This window comes from Lactuca serriola, chromosome 4, assembly GCF_051521515.1.
Source record: "Lactuca serriola cultivar US96UC23 chromosome 4, Lser_US96UC23_V15, whole genome shotgun sequence".
NCBI classification, from domain to species: Eukaryota; Viridiplantae; Streptophyta; class Magnoliopsida; order Asterales; family Asteraceae; genus Lactuca; species Lactuca serriola.
Window position 1 is genome coordinate 390183899 of NC_136411.1, and position 19185 is coordinate 390203083.

At 36.5% G+C, this 19185-nt stretch overlaps 2 protein-coding genes across 2 annotated transcripts; both read right to left on the reverse strand.

Annotated features, from left to right (window-relative positions):
* Positions 1 to 10768: 10768 nt before the first annotated feature.
* LOC145097848 (senescence-associated carboxylesterase 101-like) lies at positions 10769 to 12796 on the reverse strand. The gene is made up of 3 exons (XM_079035500.1): positions 12617 to 12796; positions 12222 to 12534; positions 10769 to 12141 (listed from the first exon to the last, which is right to left on the reverse strand). The coding sequence occupies exons 1-3, from the start codon at positions 12628 to 12630 to the stop codon at positions 10867 to 10869; spliced, it is 1602 nt and encodes a 533-aa protein (XP_078891626.1). The 5' UTR covers positions 12631 to 12796; the 3' UTR covers positions 10769 to 10866.
* Positions 12797 to 17771: 4975 nt separating this feature from the next.
* On the reverse strand, positions 17772 to 18975 carry LOC145099859 (senescence-associated carboxylesterase 101-like). Its single transcript, XM_079037362.1, has 3 exons — positions 18962 to 18975; positions 18521 to 18833; positions 17772 to 18434 (listed from the first exon to the last, which is right to left on the reverse strand). Exons 1-3 carry the CDS (start codon positions 18973 to 18975, stop codon positions 17772 to 17774), a joined length of 990 nt encoding a protein of 329 aa, XP_078893488.1.
* Between the last annotated feature and the right edge of the window lie 210 nt (positions 18976 to 19185).

Here is a 19185-nt window from a genome sequence, read left to right on the forward strand (position 1 = left end):
TCAACCAAATTCCAAACTTGGTTGTCGTACATGGACTGGATCTCACTGTCCATAGCCTCTTTCCATTTTGCAGACTCCGGTCCTGCCATGGATTCCTTGTAGCTGTTAGGTTCATCCAAACTTATCAGTGTACTATCATTAATAAACGTGTCACCTTCACTTGTTATATGAAAACCATATAACACAGGTGGAACACTAACTCTACTAGAACGTCTAAGAGGTAAGGACTTGTCAATCGGTTCAACCGAAGTTTCCTCCTCGGGTTGAGCCCTAATGTTAGAGGTTACTTCATCGTTGGATTCTTGAAGCTCTTCAAGATCTATTTGCCTCCCACTGTCTCCTGGCTTATGAGTTCTCGCTCTCGGAAAACCCCTCTCCTCGTAACAAAGACAATATTGTCACTCGATCTATGGAACAGATACCCAAAGGACTTCTGTGGGTAGCAAATGAAAATACAACACTCACTATGAGGTTTGATCTTGTTGTGAGACTCTCATCTTATGAAAGCCTTCCAACCCTAAATCTTGATATGTGCCAAAAGAGGGAGTTTTCCCTCTCCACATCTCGTGAGGTGTTTTGGCAACCTTCTTCGTAGGGAGTAAGTTAAGGATATGGGGGGCAGTCTCTAAGGCATGCCCCCAGAATGACATAGGTAGTGAAGCACGACTCATCATGGAACGAACCATGTCTAGCAAGGTTCGATTACGCCTCTCAGCCACACCATTCAACTGCGGTGTTCTAGGTGGCGTCAATTGCAAAACGATTCCGAATTCCTTGAGGTAGTCATGGAATTCAAGACTAAGGTACTCTCCACCTCGATCGGATTGAAGCATCTTGATTTTCCTGCCCAGCAGATTCTCCATTTCCTACTTAAACTCTTTAAACTTTTCAAAGGTTTATGACTTGTGTTTGATTAAGTAGATATACCTATATCTGCTATAATCATCTGTGAAAGTCACATAGTAGCAGCTTGCATCCCTTGTGGTGGATCTAAATGGCCCACACACATCGATGTGTAAGAGATCCAATAAACTCTCACCCCTTTCACAAGAACCAATGAAAGGTGAGTTGGTCATTTTTCCAAGCAAACAAGACTCGCACACATCATCGTCCCTAAGGTCGAATGACTCCAACACTCCATCCTTTTGGAGTTGGGCTATGCGTTTCTTGTTGACATGTCTAAGACGACAATGCCACAAGCATGCTTTATCCAAACTATTGGAAGAATCGATATGCATTCCTAAGTTGTCTACAACCATCACAGTTTCATATATTCCATTACAAGGCAATGCTTCAAAATAAAAAACACCATTAAGATAAGAATTAATAGAACCCTTTTCATTATCAAATGAATATCTAAATCCTTGTTTATACAAACCATGAAATGAAATGATGTTTCTTTCCATTTCCGGTGAATAGCAACAGTTATTCAAATCTAGTCCTAATCCATTACTAAGAACTAAAGAGTAAACTCCAATCTTGGTGACAGGTGACCCTATTCTGTTCCCCATGATCAAGTTTATCTTCACATGCTCCACATCCTTATTTCTTCTTAGTCCATGCAAATCAGAACAAATGTGAAAACCACACCCTATATCGAGAACCCAAGAACTAGCATGCGATTAATCATTGGATTGAATAGTATAAATACCTCCGTAGGACGGCTTGATCTTTCCATCCTTGATATCTTGCAGATATTTCGGGCAGCTTCACTTCAATTGCCCTTTGTCATGGCAGTATTATCACTCTACATTCTTCGGGTTGAGGTGGGTGCAACGGGACCAAACATGGTTCCACTAGAAGAGGTGCCATCTTGGGAGTTTCGTTTATGGTGGCTCTTAGAAGGAGCCTTCCTCTTCTTACCCTTCCCTTTCCCAATAGCCAAGAGCGGGGAAGCGGTAGGAGTAGCAATTGGTGCACCAAATTTGTCTTTGAGGTTGCTCTCATCAGCCCTCAACAGGCCTTGAAGCTTCCTGAACGTGACCTCCTCTTTATTCATGTGGTAGGTCATGCAGAACTGGTTGTATCAAGGAGGAAATGAGTGAAGAATAATATCAATCACCGACTCCTCATCGAAGTTAATATTTAACTTCTGCAGGCGGTCGACATATCTTTGCATCTTTTGCAGATGAGCAGTAACAGACTCCCCGTCCCTCATCTTGGTCGTGATCATCGAAGTGATGATCTCGTATCTCTCTTGCCTGGCACTCTGGTGGTACCTGTTAAGTAAATCCTAATGCATTTGATAGGGATAAAATTCCTCGTAGGACTTTTGGAGTTTAGCAGTCATGGTTGCTAGCATGATGCACTGGACTTTCGTGGCATCACACTCATGGGCCTCAAAGGCAGCGATATCCTCGGGAGTAGCAGTGTTGACATCTACCTCCTTTAACTCATTGTCGAGGATATACTCCTTGTCCTCGTAGCGGGTAACCATCCTTATGTTGCATATTCAATCATTAAAATTGTTTCCATTGAAGATCACCCTCTCATACAAGTTCATGAGTGAGAATGAGCCTGAAGAGTTTGAGCCGAAAGCGTTGTTGTTCGGGTTAGACATCTGAAAAAAGAGAAGAGACAAAATTTGATTAGATAAGAATCCCCAATTAAACACCCAAATGAGAAATTAGGGCTAGGACCCAACAACATTATTTGCAATATAGAAGAGGGATGTTGTAATCTAAAAAACAAAATAATTTGAAGGTAAGTGAATGACGATTCACTAATTTCCACCACGAAAAACAAAATCAATTAAGTTTTAAATGTTTTGAAACTCCTAGATCCTTTGAGATTCATTGAACTTTTTAATGACATGTTTAAATCTCGATATGCCCTTCAAGTTTGTGACTGGGATACCGAGGATCACAAACAAGGTGTGAATAACCTTGCAAATGTACATGGTGCCCTCAATGTTACAGTCACATAATCAATATGCCGGTTAACCACACACGCTCTATAGATCTATGAAAAACATCGAGTCACCCTTTGCCACCTTTGCTTCGACCCAAATTAGTGTGTCGGTTATCTACACACGCTCCACTAACGTCTTAGAAAGGGTATAAAGTGTAATTTGATGGAATAGCATCAAATTCACATTTTTCCTAAAGTAAATTAGATTGGAAATTTTATAAAAACATTTAGTTACTTTATTAATCATTATACATTTAATGAGGAATTAGCTGCCTTATCCTACCCGTTCGGCTAACGACCATCCACCAATCAAGGAAGCGGTGGGTAAGAGTGGACACCCATTAAACTGCCATTTTATATGCAGCAACCTTATACCCCCTTATAGATCGACTTCGTGAATGAGGCCTACTAACGATAAGACTAGCATTTATCTTATACATATATAATAATTATTCTTATAATATAATAATAGTATAGGGTTGAATTTTAAACTTGTAGAATTCTAGGGTTTGGAATTTAATTATTTCAAAATTAAACTTTTAATCAAAAATTTAAATTCCAAAAGTTGAGGGCAAGTTTTGAATCATTTCAAAACTATCTAGATCAAAATTCAAATAAAACAATTAAACGATTAATTGGTGGTAATCTAATTTTTACATGATCCAATTTTATACAAGATAATTGATCAAATAATTCAAATAATTAAGATTTATCATATAAGACAATAATTATCTAATTAAATGATAAATATCTTTTATTTTGACTAAGATAATCACAAAGAATCAATAAACTTCTGATTTTATTAATCAAAAACAACTTTGGTAATTATATCAAGTCAAAATAAGCCAAAATCCCGAAAATCCATATGTCTGAAAGCCCAAATCGCCGAGTTCATCCTACTCGTTGAGTACGTCATAGGACTCAGAGATTCTTTCAAGCAGATGGCATAAAAATCAATTTTAAGCAATGAATAAACACACCATGGATCAAATACAATAGAAACCAAACAAGGTTCTGATACCACTGATGGGTTTTGAGTAAAAGAACATCCTATGTGCACATGTAAAACCCTAAAGCTTTCGATATAGGTTTCTCTATTGTACATGCAAATTTATCTAAAGCTTTTAAACCCTAATCTAGCATACAAAAAAACTAATTGAATAGAAAATAATCAAGTTAGATGAATATATACCTTGATTGTTGATTGTAGATCTTGAAGCTTTGAGAACCTTAACACCCCAAATATTGTGCCTCTAATGGATTACAAACACCAAAGCAATTGGATGAAGCAAGAGAGAGGAGGAGGAGGCACAATTTTGGCAATAGTAACTCTAGGGTTTCTTAGGTGGCCGAAATCTGTAGCCCTAGGGGTCCTTAAATAGTTGAGCTTCTAGGGTTTCAGTCAAAACCCTAATTTGATAGCATAGGCCCTAAACAGCTCCGAGAACCTTCTGGAATAAGGCCCTTGGACGAAATCTGAGTGGGCTTCTACTCTAGTTTCGTCTCCCTCATTTCCATCGGGATCCACAACCTAAATTCAATTATCTTATAATTGACAGTTCCAGTCCCCCTTATTTAATTAATCTCTTTTAGCCAAAAAATTATTTCTTAATTAATTCTTGACCAATATTAGTTAAATAATATAATTTATCTTTTAATATATTATGCATATAATATATTAATAAACCATAATAACCTCTCTCTCTCTCTCTCTCCATAAATCATCATGTCCAGTTGCTTTGGTGAAGGTAACCCAAAAGAACCATGCACAACTGGGTCAAATAAATACTAAATATAGTTATGGACTTAGACACTAATCCAATATCTTTCATGTGTGAACTGGCTAGTGAGTGGATACACTAAGTCACATGCTACATGGTTTAAAGGAGATCGATGATTTCATAGGCTTTCAACTAAAGTTGCGCGCGCGATGCTGGGAATCTGAGATAGATGATTTCATAGGAGGACAAGTTAGATCTTATTCATTTTAGTTTCAGTTGGATCCTCTGCATGAATGTTGCTTGCTTTGTGCTTTGTGGAACTCTAGGTTAGCCTAGGGAGTCCTTTAGAGTGTTAATTTTGCTATTGAGCAAGTCTCGAGAGTATTTTATGAGTAGGTCAGAGAGGACCTGAGATAATTATTGAGGAAAGTAAGGATAGGTGTGGAATATAGTATTGGGCCCGTACTATTCAAACTATAGGCTCCACACTCGATTCAAGGAATATTTTGGGGAATCTAAGAGCTCGTCAGGGAAGATATCATGGTTTGAGGAAATGGTTGTGTATCTTTTGATCTTTTAGCCTGGGTTGCTCAAGCGAGGATGGGTTTTGATGTTTGTTTAGGCCCTGTGGTGAAATTGATGTGGGTTGAGTGGTTCAAACAAACCCAGATGAGTATGTTGATTGGAAGTCTCGAGGGTTTTGTTAGAGGTCATGCCTCGAGCCTTGAGACACGGGGAGGAAGTAGTTGATATGATCAGCTTGGAAATTTCATCGGGAATTTAAGTGGCAGATTATCGAATTAGATTGTCGTTATTGGTGGCAAGGATCTTTTCCTTCAGATTTCCGACTTCGAAGGAGTGGGCAGGCTTGTGACCTACCAGGTTAGGTTGGATTCTCAGCTTGAGGTCTGCTGGTCGTAGTGGTTGGCGATAGCATGTTAGCAGTGATGTATACAAGTGGTTTAATGTGGCACAAGTACCTTAGCGATGCGAGTAAGGGGCGTATTCTTGGGAGATAGGAAAGCTAGTGCCAGATTGTCATATGGGTTTCATGTTAGGGTGTATGTTTGGATTGTAAATTGGTAGTTTCCTATGCTTTGTAAGTGGTTATTATTGGAAATTCAGAGGCTTTCAACTGAAGTTCAGGTCTCTTTTGGGGTTCGTGTGACCCGTATTTGGAGCACCATTCTATGAATGATATTAATTTCATGGTCAAGTATAGCCATACCTGGATAGGCTGCTTAGGTTATGCTTTGGTATCACCACCAGTGGGCAATGGTCCGAATTCTAAGTGGGGGAGAATTATGATTCTCAGGTTGAGCGTCAGTTATTGAGGGTTCTATCAGTTCATTGTTTGGACTGCTACTTTTAGATTTGTTTGGAAGATGTTGGTTGGAACCCTTTTCAGAAGCGGGTGTGTTCAGCTCCAAGTGGGTTCTGGATTCTCTGGTTTAGGTGTTAAGGTGTCCTAGACCATTGGTCGTTGAGTTCATTATTCTGTGGGAATTCTCCGAAGGATTTAAGTGGTGACAGTTAAAGGTCAAGGAATGTGTCAGCTACCCTCCTGTTCAGTATATTCTATGTTCCTTCAGTCTTCAGGTATGGTTACCCTCAATGGTAGTGTGGGAGCTTGGTTCATAGTAGACTTAGGTTTTGGTAACCTACATGATCATCTTAGAGGTTTTCTCGGGCTAGTGGTGTAGTGATGGACTTTATTTAGTCTCACAAGTATGGGGTCTTGTTTGACTAATCACGAGGATATTTCCTGTTTTAAGTAAGGTGGCATTTTCGATTATCTCTGGTGTTTCTTTTCTTTTCAGATGAGACTACAGGTTTCTAAAGTACGTGTATGGGAGTGCTCCTTGTGAGCTGAGCAAGAGGGCATTTGGGCTCTTGGTCCAAATTATGTGTATGGTTCCCTTGGGTTTTAGCTTCTAATTTGGATCAAGATTGCAATCGTTATTCTATCCATGGATCGTATGTGACTTTGATTTCATAAGGTTTTGATTGGTAGTTGTCTTGTGGTGCTTAGTTGGCATTATAAGGTAGTTGTTTAGGTTACTTCAAGGTTTTGATTGGTAGTTATAGTCTGTTAGATCAGTATCCTGGTAGATATGATATTGATATTCTGATTTTATGATCTATTAGACCGGAATCCTGGTAGATAGGTTGTTGCTGTTGTGTTTTTATGATCTGTTGGATCGGTATCCTGGAAGATATGATGTTGCTATTGTTCTGCTATGATATTTTAGATCAGTATCCTGGTAGATAGGATGTTGCTATTGTGTTGTTATGATCTGTTAGATCTGTATCATGATAGGTAGGATGTTGCTATTGTGCGGGTATGATCTATTAGATCGATATCCTGGTAGGTAGGATGTTGGTATTGTGTTGTCTTGATCTGTTAGATCGGTATGCTGGTAGGTACGATGTTGCTATGGTGCTGTTGCGATCTATTAGATCTGTATCCATGTAATAGGATGATGTTATGCTTAGTGATATGTTAGATCTGTCTGTTTGTCTATTGATTGCTTATATTTTTAATTGTTATGTATATGTTGACATGTTATGTACGGTTGGGTTAAGGTGGGCCTGCTTTGTTCTAGAGGCCAACAGACCTAGGGCGTCCCAAATAGACTGAAGACCAGTGGGTCGTACCAGTCAAGTCGAAGGCCCGGGGAATGTTCCAGATAGGCTGAAGTCCCGAGGTGGTGTACCAATCATGTTTTAGGTTCTATGAGCGTACCAGATGGACTGTAGGCTAGTGGGGCGTTCCAGTTAGACTGGAGTCTCTGTATGCATGTTTTTATTGGTATATGTTATCTGTTGGGTGTTGGTATTTTGGGGGAACTCACTAAGCTTCGTGCTTATAGTTTTGGTTTATGGTTTCAGGTACTTCAGCGGATCTTGTTTGGGTAAAGGCGTGAGTGTACACATTCTCACGTTTTGGACTTATGATTTCTAGGAAACTTTGATAATTTGAATGTTGAAAGAAATTCCGATTTTTAAATAATGTTTTTGGAAACAGCGGTTTTTGCAAACTCCTCTATAGAAAAATGGTTGTTTTGAAGAGTTTAAATTTTATGAAATTTTATGGATGTTACAATATATATATATATATATATATATATATATATATATATATATATATATATATATATATATATATATATATATATATATATATATTGACATATTTTATGATGAGTTGAGGGCGATCCAGCTATGTGCTGTAGGCCAATATACTTGTGGCAGACAAATTTTATGCTAAAGACCATGAATGACCAGCCTTGTGCAAAAGCATAAAGGGGAGGACCAGTTTTATACTGAAGGTTGGGGCAGACCAACTTTGTGTTGAAAGGCAAAGGGACGTTCCATCTTTATGTTGAAGGCTAGGATGGACCGACTTTGTGCTTAAGACCAAAGGGGCCGATCAACTTTGTGTTAAGGGTCGTGAAGGACCAGCTTTTTGCTAAAGGCTATTATTTGTGAACATTGAGCTTTGTGGTGTCATGCAATCTGTGTGTGCATTCTTTGTATATTGTTGTGTGTTTTATTTTGGGAAACTCACTAAACTTTGTGGTGATAGTTATGGATTAGTTGTGTGCATGTATTTTTCAGATCGTGGGAATGCGAAAGCACAACTTTATACACTCACATTAACAGTTTAAGATTTAAGATTCCACGGTGCTCTATTTATAACTCTGATTTTGGATTTCGGTTTATGAACAAACGGTTTCATTTTAATTACAACTTTATGAAATTTGATATTTATTTTTATTTAAAAATAAAAATTTTATATGGTGGAAATTGGAATGTTACACGTGTTGGTAAGAATTTCCATTAGTAAGTTAGTCAAACCAGGTCGAAGTATGTACCGCCAAAAGTGTGTCGCTATTCCATCAATGTTTTAAGGTCGTTAGTATTCCGTTGGCAATCCATCAGTTACCAACCAGCTAAAATGCGACAACCTCAAATTCAAATCCGTCACTGACGAGCACCTCCGAAGAAATAAAGGTTGTCATAAATGCCCCTTTTATAGTAGTGAAATAAGAATATACATCAAAACGAATATGTAAAAAATTATCATTCTAAAAAAAATCAATTTTGTGTAAACCTACTTCTTAAAAACACAGTTGTAAAAGAAAATATACCAAAAGTTTGAAAAAACTATTTATCTAAACAAACCAAATTTTAGGAAAAAAAATGTATATTCTTATCCCTATTATGCACCCTCCATGATGATACATAGATGTATGTGTGATTGATCCACACAGACATTTGTTTCGTGATAGAGGCGCATCAAGTAATCAAGGTTTTAGTTATAACATCTTTTAGAGAACATATAAAAGTAAATTGAAAATTTGGATCAAAATTTTTTTTAAAGGGGGCGAATATGAAAAATCTAAAATTTCGGTGGGTTTGTCATTCCAATTTCCAAAGAAAAAACAAGGATAATTTTGTGAATTTTTTCATACACAAACCATTTCTATCTATTTAAAAACTACAAGAACTCAACAAAAAAAGTAAAGTAGTTAATGTGCTTTAATAATTTGTAACTTTGTGAAATGTTATAATATATCGATAATTATCGTTGTTTAGTTTACATGTGTTTATTGTACCAAGTATGTCTTCGGATTACTTTCCACGGTTGGATGTATTGGGGTGCAGAGTGGAGGTCACAACCGGCCTCGCTACGCTCGCTAGCCAACTTGAAACATCCCCCCCTAGCACTCGATATGGGGGTGGCTACTAGGTACTCGTCAAAGTGTTGGCGTGAAGAGAGAGAAACAACAACACATTGTGATTGGTTGGACCAAATTGCAAAAAGACAAATGTTGAAGAAATTACTAGGAATTTTGAATGAGAAGACGAAAAGCAAAGATGTTCCAAACACCAAGAACAAAATCCAATGAAGGAGACTTCAACTTGAACAAAATCCAATGAAGGAGGTGGGTAATGAAGGAGACTTCAACTTGTATTGACTAAAAAAATGTTTTAGGGTTGCGAAGTCAGAGAAAGCTGCAGCAAGGTTCTAATTGCAGGATGAATGATGAAGGGTTACAAAGTCGAAGGGAAGGGAGATGTCGTTATTCAAAGGGTTTCACGAAGCGAAGAAGAGGAAAAGGAGAAAAATATATTTGTGTGTTTTCTTAGTTCCGGACGGAGAAAGGATATCAATCATTTGGATAGAGAATCTATAAACTAACCTTAGATGAAAAGGTGGAGGCAATGGCGGAAAAAATTGCATAACGTCAATCAGTTAATTAAAAATGTAGAGAAAGAGGAGGGTAATGAAGGAGGTCATGTAGGGTTGTTGGTGCTCCATTGATAAAGAAAAAGGAGGTATTTAATGGGAGAGGATTTGGATTGCAAAATGTTTGTGGTTTAAAAAATAATATATGTTTAATATTCGTGTATAAAAAATGTTTGTATATTAAAATGAAATAATTAATTTAATTAAATTAGAAAAAGAAAATTAAAAAAATGAAATGTTAGGAATATTATCACTTCCTACAAAATATTAAGATTAAATGCTAATAAAAAATAAAGTGACCCTAAAAAATTTTAAATGGCAAGGTGTTAGAATGTTAAGATTCTCGGTAGCCTTAATGTTAGTCATATCAATATTAGTCATCTTGAATAGGGTTTCCACCGCATATAAGGTCTCCCATAGAAAAACTCACATACTTACGTTAGGGCATCTCCAACCGACCTCCATATTCCATTTCTTCCTTCATTCTTCTCTAATCCTATCCTATTTTCACCTCTATTTTTGGAGATATGAATAGTATTCTCCCATATATGGGGGAATACTATTCATATATCCAAAATGGAGGTGAAATTTGGTTGTCAATTTTAGTCTCTCTTATTTTTATTTTATATATTTCTAATTTATTTTATCTACTAATTATAATTTAAATTCAATATTTAATATTTATAATATCATGTTGTATACTAATTTATATTAATTAATCATAAATATAGAGTTTAATTATTAGAAGAATGTATTTGACAATATATATGAGGTAGAAAATGGATTAGGGTTGGACATGGGTTGAAAATGTTCTTAGCAAATATCAACCTAAAAAAACATGAAATTTTATGCTACAAAACCAAAACAAAGGAGGTAAAAGTAATTATGAAAGATTCTACTTCGTGTATTTACTTAATTCTAACAAGTTTATAACAATTGCAACATATAAATATGATATTCAAACTCGGAGTTAACAGGTTACTGATATGATTTGTATCTCTCATTCTTCATGTATCGTGCAAGCTCAGCATTGCCCGAACTTCCTTTGTATGCGTCATACTCACTCCACCATTTCATTAAGCTGCTTCCTTCCAAGAAAACATCCGGTGACAATGATTTTTCGTTGATTGCACCCAAAAGATATACCTCAAAGTCAAACTGATCGGTGTCAGTTGTGGTGCTGCTTAGATCTCCATTCTTTAAGTCTGTTAGTGAAATCAAGGCCTCCTCTACATGCGCCCAGAAACAAGAATCCACAGTAAGACTAGCAGCCTTCATTCTTACCTTCTTTTCATCCTCCGACAACTTCTGTAACAACTCGAAGTGTTCCGGTCGATTCGCTATGTAGTTCTTTCTGCCACTTTTATAGTAATCGGCTATGTCTAGTGGCTCCATGATCCTTCTGTAGTTAGTTCCATTGTAGAGCCAGCGCATACGCGACATTAGATCACTATTTTTAACGGTTTCCTTCCAATACTGCTCCTGGAAACGTTGCAGTTTGATGATTACATCTTTGCTCTCGAATTTGTCTGTGATATCGGCATTTTTGTATGCATCATAATAACCCCCTTTCGATCTTCGGGTCTTCATGTACCATTCCATCAATGTCAAGTTTATCTTCGTGTCGTTTAGCTTTCTTGCGGGCTCGTATACATTCTTCATTTTGATCATCTTCACTTGTTTCTTTTCAATTTTATCGATAAAATCGTTCAAAATATTATGCAACATACCGATTTCTTGAAACTGGAAAAGAATCCCGGTCCTTAATGGACTCAAGTGAGATTCACTGAAATCGGAAGGCCCGCGATACAATATTTTCTTTCTAATCGAAACCAGTTCTTTACTATAATCGTGCGTTTGGTCGTTTCCAGCATTTGGTGACACCATAGCGTCAAGAACTGCCAAGATCGCATCTTGATCTTCAAAAGCTGTGTGCCCACCTGATTCTGTGCAGAAAAGGAAAGTGCCGAAAGGCTTGTATTGACTATTCGATGAGAAAAAACTAGCAAGAAAATCTGTCTTCGCGACCACATTCAGGAAAGACGATTTCCATTGTGGGCGTTCAGAGATGGCGCCTTGGAGATGTTGGTTACCAAGAAGGGGAGAACCAAAAGTTATGCAAATCGGGCGTTTGGTAGTTTTTGAACCTTTGGATTCTTCCACATCTGCATAATGTTGATGCAATAGCGTGTAAAGAATGGCAAGGTATCCACCCAGACCACATCCGGTGACAACCAGCGGTTCATTTATAAACTGAAAAAAGAAAGATTTAAACCATTAAGAACAGATACTACATTTGATCTTGAGTTCTGAATCTGCTAAAGAAAAGATACCTGATTTGAGAGCTCGGAAAGCTCTTTAAAATGAAGCTCAAACAACTCAACAGCAGCTTTGTTAATGGATAATTTGGGGTGGAGTTTTGTCGAAATGAAGTCAACGACTTTATGCTTATCTGATGAAACCAGATCTTCTCCATTACGAAAACGAATTTTATAATCAGACAAACAGTTGAAAGCCAAAACTTTGATCCCAGAAGGATTCGTGTGAAGTTGATAAGTGGAAGAAGTTTTGGCAGTTGCTCCAAAAGCATCTTGAATAACATCTATGCTGACAAGAAACTTGCCCCCTTCGACTTCACTACTGAACCTGCAAGTTGTTATGAAACTTATTTTCAAGATTCAATATTTTTATGATGAAAGAGATAAAGATCGATGCAAATCTAGCTTACATCTTTTGGCTCATCTTCTGTCTTGTTTCTTTTTAAGAAACTTTCTGGTGTGTTTCTTTCAGATGTTGAAGACGATGGAACGAAGCTTTCAAAGATTCGTTGTGGCAATAATGTAGATGTCAAGAATGATTTATTTATAATGCACAAGAATTCGTTGGTATCGGGGTGTGTCTAATCCATACGAAAGTTCGTGATGATTACAATTTTTTTTACTTAAATGTGGAGGGTTTTAAGTTGCAAGTTCTTTTCCAAAAGTCGTCGATGAAATCTTTATTTATTTAAATTTGTGTAAATTACATTTTTATTGTATGTTTAATGTTTTCATGCTCCAAAGGACTTATCTTCACTGTCAGTCATTGGGTCAAGGCGTTAAGCCTGTGTAAAATGACAAATATGTCCTTTTCTTTTTAAATTTGTTGTTAATTTTGGTTAAAAATCTTTTTTGTATGGAGCCCAACCACTCACATATCTTCATCAAATACTTCATTTTCGTCCCGATGCTTTTCAACACTATTATGCACTAATTAAAACATATAATTAATAATTTATTAACATTCATCAAGCATCCCTTGTGTGAAGATAATCCAAACTTGGAGATGAAACAGTCACCATAAAACACTGTCTTGAAGGGGATCTCATGTTTTGACTAAAAACATCTAAGTCGTTTGAAACAGGAACTAAACTTGAAGAGAAAGGTGTCATTGAAGGAAGATGAAGATAGATGGGTGGGCTCATAGAAAAGTCAATAAGACAAAATTTAATAATTGTATATAAAAGTAAACGCAAATCTGTTATTTTATACAAACTTAACGTCCTTTCTTAACAAAATTAGACTGGGGTGGCAAATATGTGAGAATAAAACTTTTACAGGGTCCGACGAAGATGTTAGAATGAAAAGTTATTGCACCACATGGACGAAAAAGTTTAATTTACCTTTGAAATTATTAGAGTCTTCGGATTAGGATGTACGAGAATTATTTTTCTTTATTTTGTGACAGTTTATCAATAAATATCTTCAAAATTATTCTGTAAACTATTTGTTTTTAAAATGATGGGTACCGACAATAATATGTTATGATGAGACCTTTTGATCGTTTCTGTTGTTTGGTCATCCCTTCAAATTGATCTACATCGATGTGTGAACTTTCCACATTAACAAAATTTGGGTTCATCATTTCATGTATTCTTTCGCACAGCCATAATCGTATAAAAATTATAGTAAATTACACATTTGATCCTTGTTGTTAGCCCAAATTAACATTTTTGGTCCTAGCTAGTATTGGACTTTTAATAAGGCTAGTGTTTATGGTTTGCATTTCTTGAACCAGAGGTCCCCGACCATAGCTCCATCTAGTTAGATCTGTTAGATCCCTTTGAAAATACCAATTTACTCTTGTTAGAGAAGCCCTAGAGTATCAGATTTAATATCCCTTCGGTTTGTCTTCTTATCGCTAACACACCACCATCATTTCCTTTGTTTTATTTTAACCGATCATACCCTTGTTGGAATTGAAATCGAATTGGTTTTGAGAAAGTCGAATCATGTCGTTTGAGAGAGACGATACAACTGAAGTATCCAACACCGAAAAAGGCTTCGAAGAATCTCACAACCTTAACAATGCCATCGTCGATTTAACTGCTCAAGAGGTCATCGTTTAGCATCGAACCATGCTAAATGATGATGGTAATGGTCCTTAAGGGAGATTGTCTTAGTTAAGAAAATTACGTTGATTTCTCCTAAAATTCTTGCGAGTGACTTTTTTGTGGAAGAAAGCGTAGATGCAAACCATATGGATGGATGGGTGGGTAGGATTTTGAAGAAACAATGGACAATATTCTTAGTGTATTTTTAATGTCCAAGGGAAAAATTATGTTCCCATTGCAAATGTTAAGTCCCCACCAAGAATTGGACAATGATATGTGGGTTTACTCAAATAAATAACATGTTTTCTATCCACTGTGATATTGTTTGGTAATGATTGTGTCAAAGCAATGTCTTCAATTTGCTTGGTAATTTATATGTCTAGAATTAGGTTAGCATGTTTGATAATGGTAAAGTCTAAAATATGTTATGTTTGCTTGGTAATGTTGTGTCCGTACTTTTCTTGGTAACTAGACTAACTTTTGTCTACTTCTTTTTTGTTGGATTAGCTATCTAAGCCCATAACTATAATTGATATGTACTTGACCCGATATTAGCATGGTCCTTTTGGGTTGCCTTCACCGGAGCAATTTGATAGGATGAATATTTGAGAAAGAGGTTATTTGTGATTTATTAATATATTATATGAAAAATATATTAATTGAGAAATCATATTATTTAATTAGTATTGATCAAGAACTAATTTAGTGATCAAAAGAGACTGATTAAATTTATAGGGACTGATTAGGTAAATCAGTAATACTTATAGTTTTGGCTAATGATCCATGTTGATTAGGGATGGGTTAAATCTATGTGAGAGTCCATGAATAGTTAGTCCAAAGGGCCTATCATATGGATCATTGGAATATCTAAAGGTTTAGGTAAATTAGGGTTTTATGTATGAAACCCTAGGAATTCCACACTATAAAAGTAAACCCTAGCATACCTAAAATCGGCCATAAGAATTCCAAGGTGAAACCCTAGCCGATTGTGTGCTTCCTAACCTCTCTCTCATAAGCCTCCTCTTGTTTTGGTGTTTGTGAGTCATTTGAGGTATCACACTTGAGGTACTAAGCTCTTGGAAGACCAAGTTCTACAAGCTGCAACAAAGAGGTATTTATCTAACTTGTTTTATGTTGTAAATCTCTATATTGTATGCTAGTTAGGGTTCATGCTTTGGAAAAATGAAAATTGCATGTATAACTTGAGAAAACTTAGATCCACAGCATTAGAGTTGTATATGCACTATATGATTGTTATAGTGCTCAAGACCCATCAGTGGTACCAGAGCATAGGGTGTTCTATTATATCGATGTAATTGTATTGTTTTCAAAGCTGGAAAAATTTCATTTTTGGCCTCTGACTGTTCGACTCGACGAGTCCTATGAAGGAACTCGACGAGTAGGGCCAACTCGACGAGTCCATTACTTGGCTCGACGAGTTGGATCATTTGTTTGCAATTTTTTCGAGTTTTTGGCCTAATTTGGATTAGGATGATTACCACAAACTATTTTGATTGATAAAATTCGATTTTTCTGATAACGTAATGAGTATCCTCGTCCAATTAAATGATGATTTTCAAACTTTAAGATAATTACTTGATTTTGTGAAAAACTAATTATTTGTAAAATTTGATTTGAATCATCCTGCTATATGAAATTGGATTAGGTCAATTTTGTGATATAGTTAATTATATGATTATTTAATTGTTATCAAATTTGATCCAAGAGAAAAGTTTCAAAACTTGCCCTCAAGTTATGGAATTTAAAAATTGATTAAAAAGTTTTAATTTTGAAATATTTAAATTCTAAACCCTAGAGTTTTAAAAGTGTAAAATTCAACCCTTATACTATTATAATATTAAATGCTTAATACTATATATATATATATATATATATATATATATATATATATATATATATATATATAAGACATTCAGTCTTACCATTAGTACACCTCATTCACGAAGCTGGTCAATAAGGGGTATAAGGAAATTGCCTATAAAATGGCGATTGAATGGGTGTCCACTCTTACCCACTGCTTCCTTGATTGGTGAAGGGTCGTTAGTCGAACGAGTAGGATAGGACATTAATTCTCATTAAAAAGTATAATTCCCAGTCTTCGTTACTTTAGGAAAAATATTAAAATGGTGCTATTCCATGAAATTTCACTTTGTACCTTGCCAAGTCGTTAGTGGAGCGCGTGTGGTTAACCGACACACTAACTTGGACTAACAAGGATGGCGAAGGGTAGCTTGTGAATGATCATAGATCAATGGAGCATGTGTGGTTAACAAGCACATTGATTAGGTGATAAATAACTCGAGAGTACCAAGATAATTTGCATGGTTATTCACACATTGTTTGTAATTCTCGGTATCCCAGTCACAAACGTGAAGGGCATAATTGAGATTTAAACATGCCATTGAAAAAGTTCAATGAATCTCAAAGAACTAGGAATTTCATAAAACTTAATTCTTTAAAAAATTAGTTTTGGGTGGTGAAATTGGTAAATCATCATTTACTTACCTTCAAATATTTTGCAATTGGATTATGGCATCCCTCTTCCGAATTGTGAAATATTGTGTTTGGGCCCTAGCCTTAATATTTCATTTGGGTGTTATATTAAGGAATTTCTATCTAATAAAACTTGTTCTTCTTTTTCAGATGTTTACCTCAAACAACGCTTCAAACTCAAATGCTTTTGGCTCTTTCTCCCTCATGAACTTATGTGGGAGGGTCATTTTCGATTGGTCGAATTTCAATGACTGGATTCGAAACATTCGCAAGGCCATTCGATATGAGGAAAAGGAATATATCCTCGACAAAGAGCTAAAGGAGATTGATGAAGAAGCTGCTAATCTTGAGCAACTGGCTGAGTATAGGGCTCATAAGAAGGACGCGACAAAGGTGTCGTGCATCATGCTAGCCACTATGACTTTTGAGCTTCAGAAGTCCTACGAGGACTTCTGGCCTTTCGAGATGCACCAAGACTTGATGGAAAGGTACCATCAGAGTGCTCGACAAGAAAGGTATGAAATCATTGTCTCCATGATAACAACAAAAATAAAGGATGGAGAGTCCATCACAGCCCACTTGAAAAAGATACAAAGATATGTGGACCGCTTGCTAAAGTTGAATTTCAATTTCAATGAAGAGTTGGCTATTGACATTATCCTACACTCCTTGCCACCTTGTTATGATTAGTTCATGATGAATTATCATATGAACAAGGAGGAAGTCACTTTAAGCAAGCTTGAAGGCCTACTGATAACTGCTGAAAGTAGTTTAAAAAGAAAGTTTGTTGTATCCACACCTACTGCTGCCCTAGTCATGGCAATTAGACATGGGAAAAGGAAGAAAAGGAAAGCTCCTTCAAAGAATCACAAGGGAAAGTCTCATGATGGATCCTCTTCTAGAGGGTCCAAAGGTGGTTCTGCTGCTCCCTCATCCAATCCAAAGGAAGCAGAGTGTTTTTATTTTCATGAAAAGGGGCACTGGAAACGAAGCTGCCCTAAATACTTACTAACATTAAGTTTATCTTGGTGTCGTTTAGCTTTCCTGCGGGCTCATATACATTCTTGATTTTGATCATCTTCACTTGTTTCTTTTCGATTTTCTTGATAAAATCGTTCAAAATATTATTCAACATACCAATTTCTTGAAACTGGAAAAGAATCTCGACCCTTAATGGACTGAAGTGAGATTCGCTGAAATCGGAAGGCCCGCGATACAATATTTTCTTTCTAATCGAAACCAGTTCTTTACTATAATCGTGTGTTCGGTAGTTTCTAGCATTTGATGACACCATAGCGTCTAGAACTGCCAAGATCGTATCTTGATCTTCAAAAGCTGTGTGCCCACCTGATTCTATGTAGAAAAGGAAAGTGTCGAAAGGCTTGTATTGACTGGTCGATGAGAAAAAACTAGCAAGAGGATCTGGCTTCGCGACCACATTCAGGAAAGACGATTTCCATTGTGGGCGTTCAGAGATGACGCCTTGGAGATCTTGGTTACCGATAAGGGGCGAACCAAACGTTATGCAAATCGGACGTTTGGCAGTTTTTGAACCGTTAGATTCTTCCAAATATGTGTAATGTTGATGTAGTAGGGTGTAAAGAATGGCGAGGTATCCACCTAGACCACATCCAGTGACAACCAACATATTATTTATAAGCTGAAAAAAAAAAGATAGATTTAAACCATTAAGAATAGATGCTACATTTGATCTTGAGTTCTGAATCTGCTAAAGTAAATATATACCTGATTTGAGAGCTCGGAAAGCTCTTTAAAATGAAGCTCAAACAACTCTACAACAACTTTGTTAATGGATAATCTGGGGTTGACTTTTTTTGAAATGAAGTCAACGACTTTATGCTTATCTGATGAAACCAGATCTTCTCCATTACGAAAACGAACTGTATAATCAGAAAAACAGTTGAAAGCCAAAACTTTGATCCCAGAAGGACTCGTGTGAAGTTGATAATTGGAAGAAGTTTGAGAAATTGGTCCATAAGCATCTTGAACGACAGCTATGCTGCCAAGAAACTTTCCCACTTCGTCTTCACTATTGAACCTGCAAGTTGTTACAAAAACTCCATTAACGGCAGTAAATTATCTAGAACATCTAAACAATGAAACCTATTTTCAAGATTTGATATTTCTATGATGAAAGAGGTTAAGATCGATTCAGATGTAGCTTACATCTTTTGGCTCATCTTCTTTCTTGTTTCTTTTTGAGAAACTTTTTGGTGTTTTTCTTTTAGATGTTGAAAACAATGTGTAACATCCGGATTTCCAGGTATTATATTGTATCATTTATTTTTTGAGTAAAGAGAGGGACTCGACGAGTTGACGCCTAGACTCATCGAGTAGGATCGTGATTTGTTGTCTTATAAATGAGGGGACTCGACGAGTCGGTAAGGGTG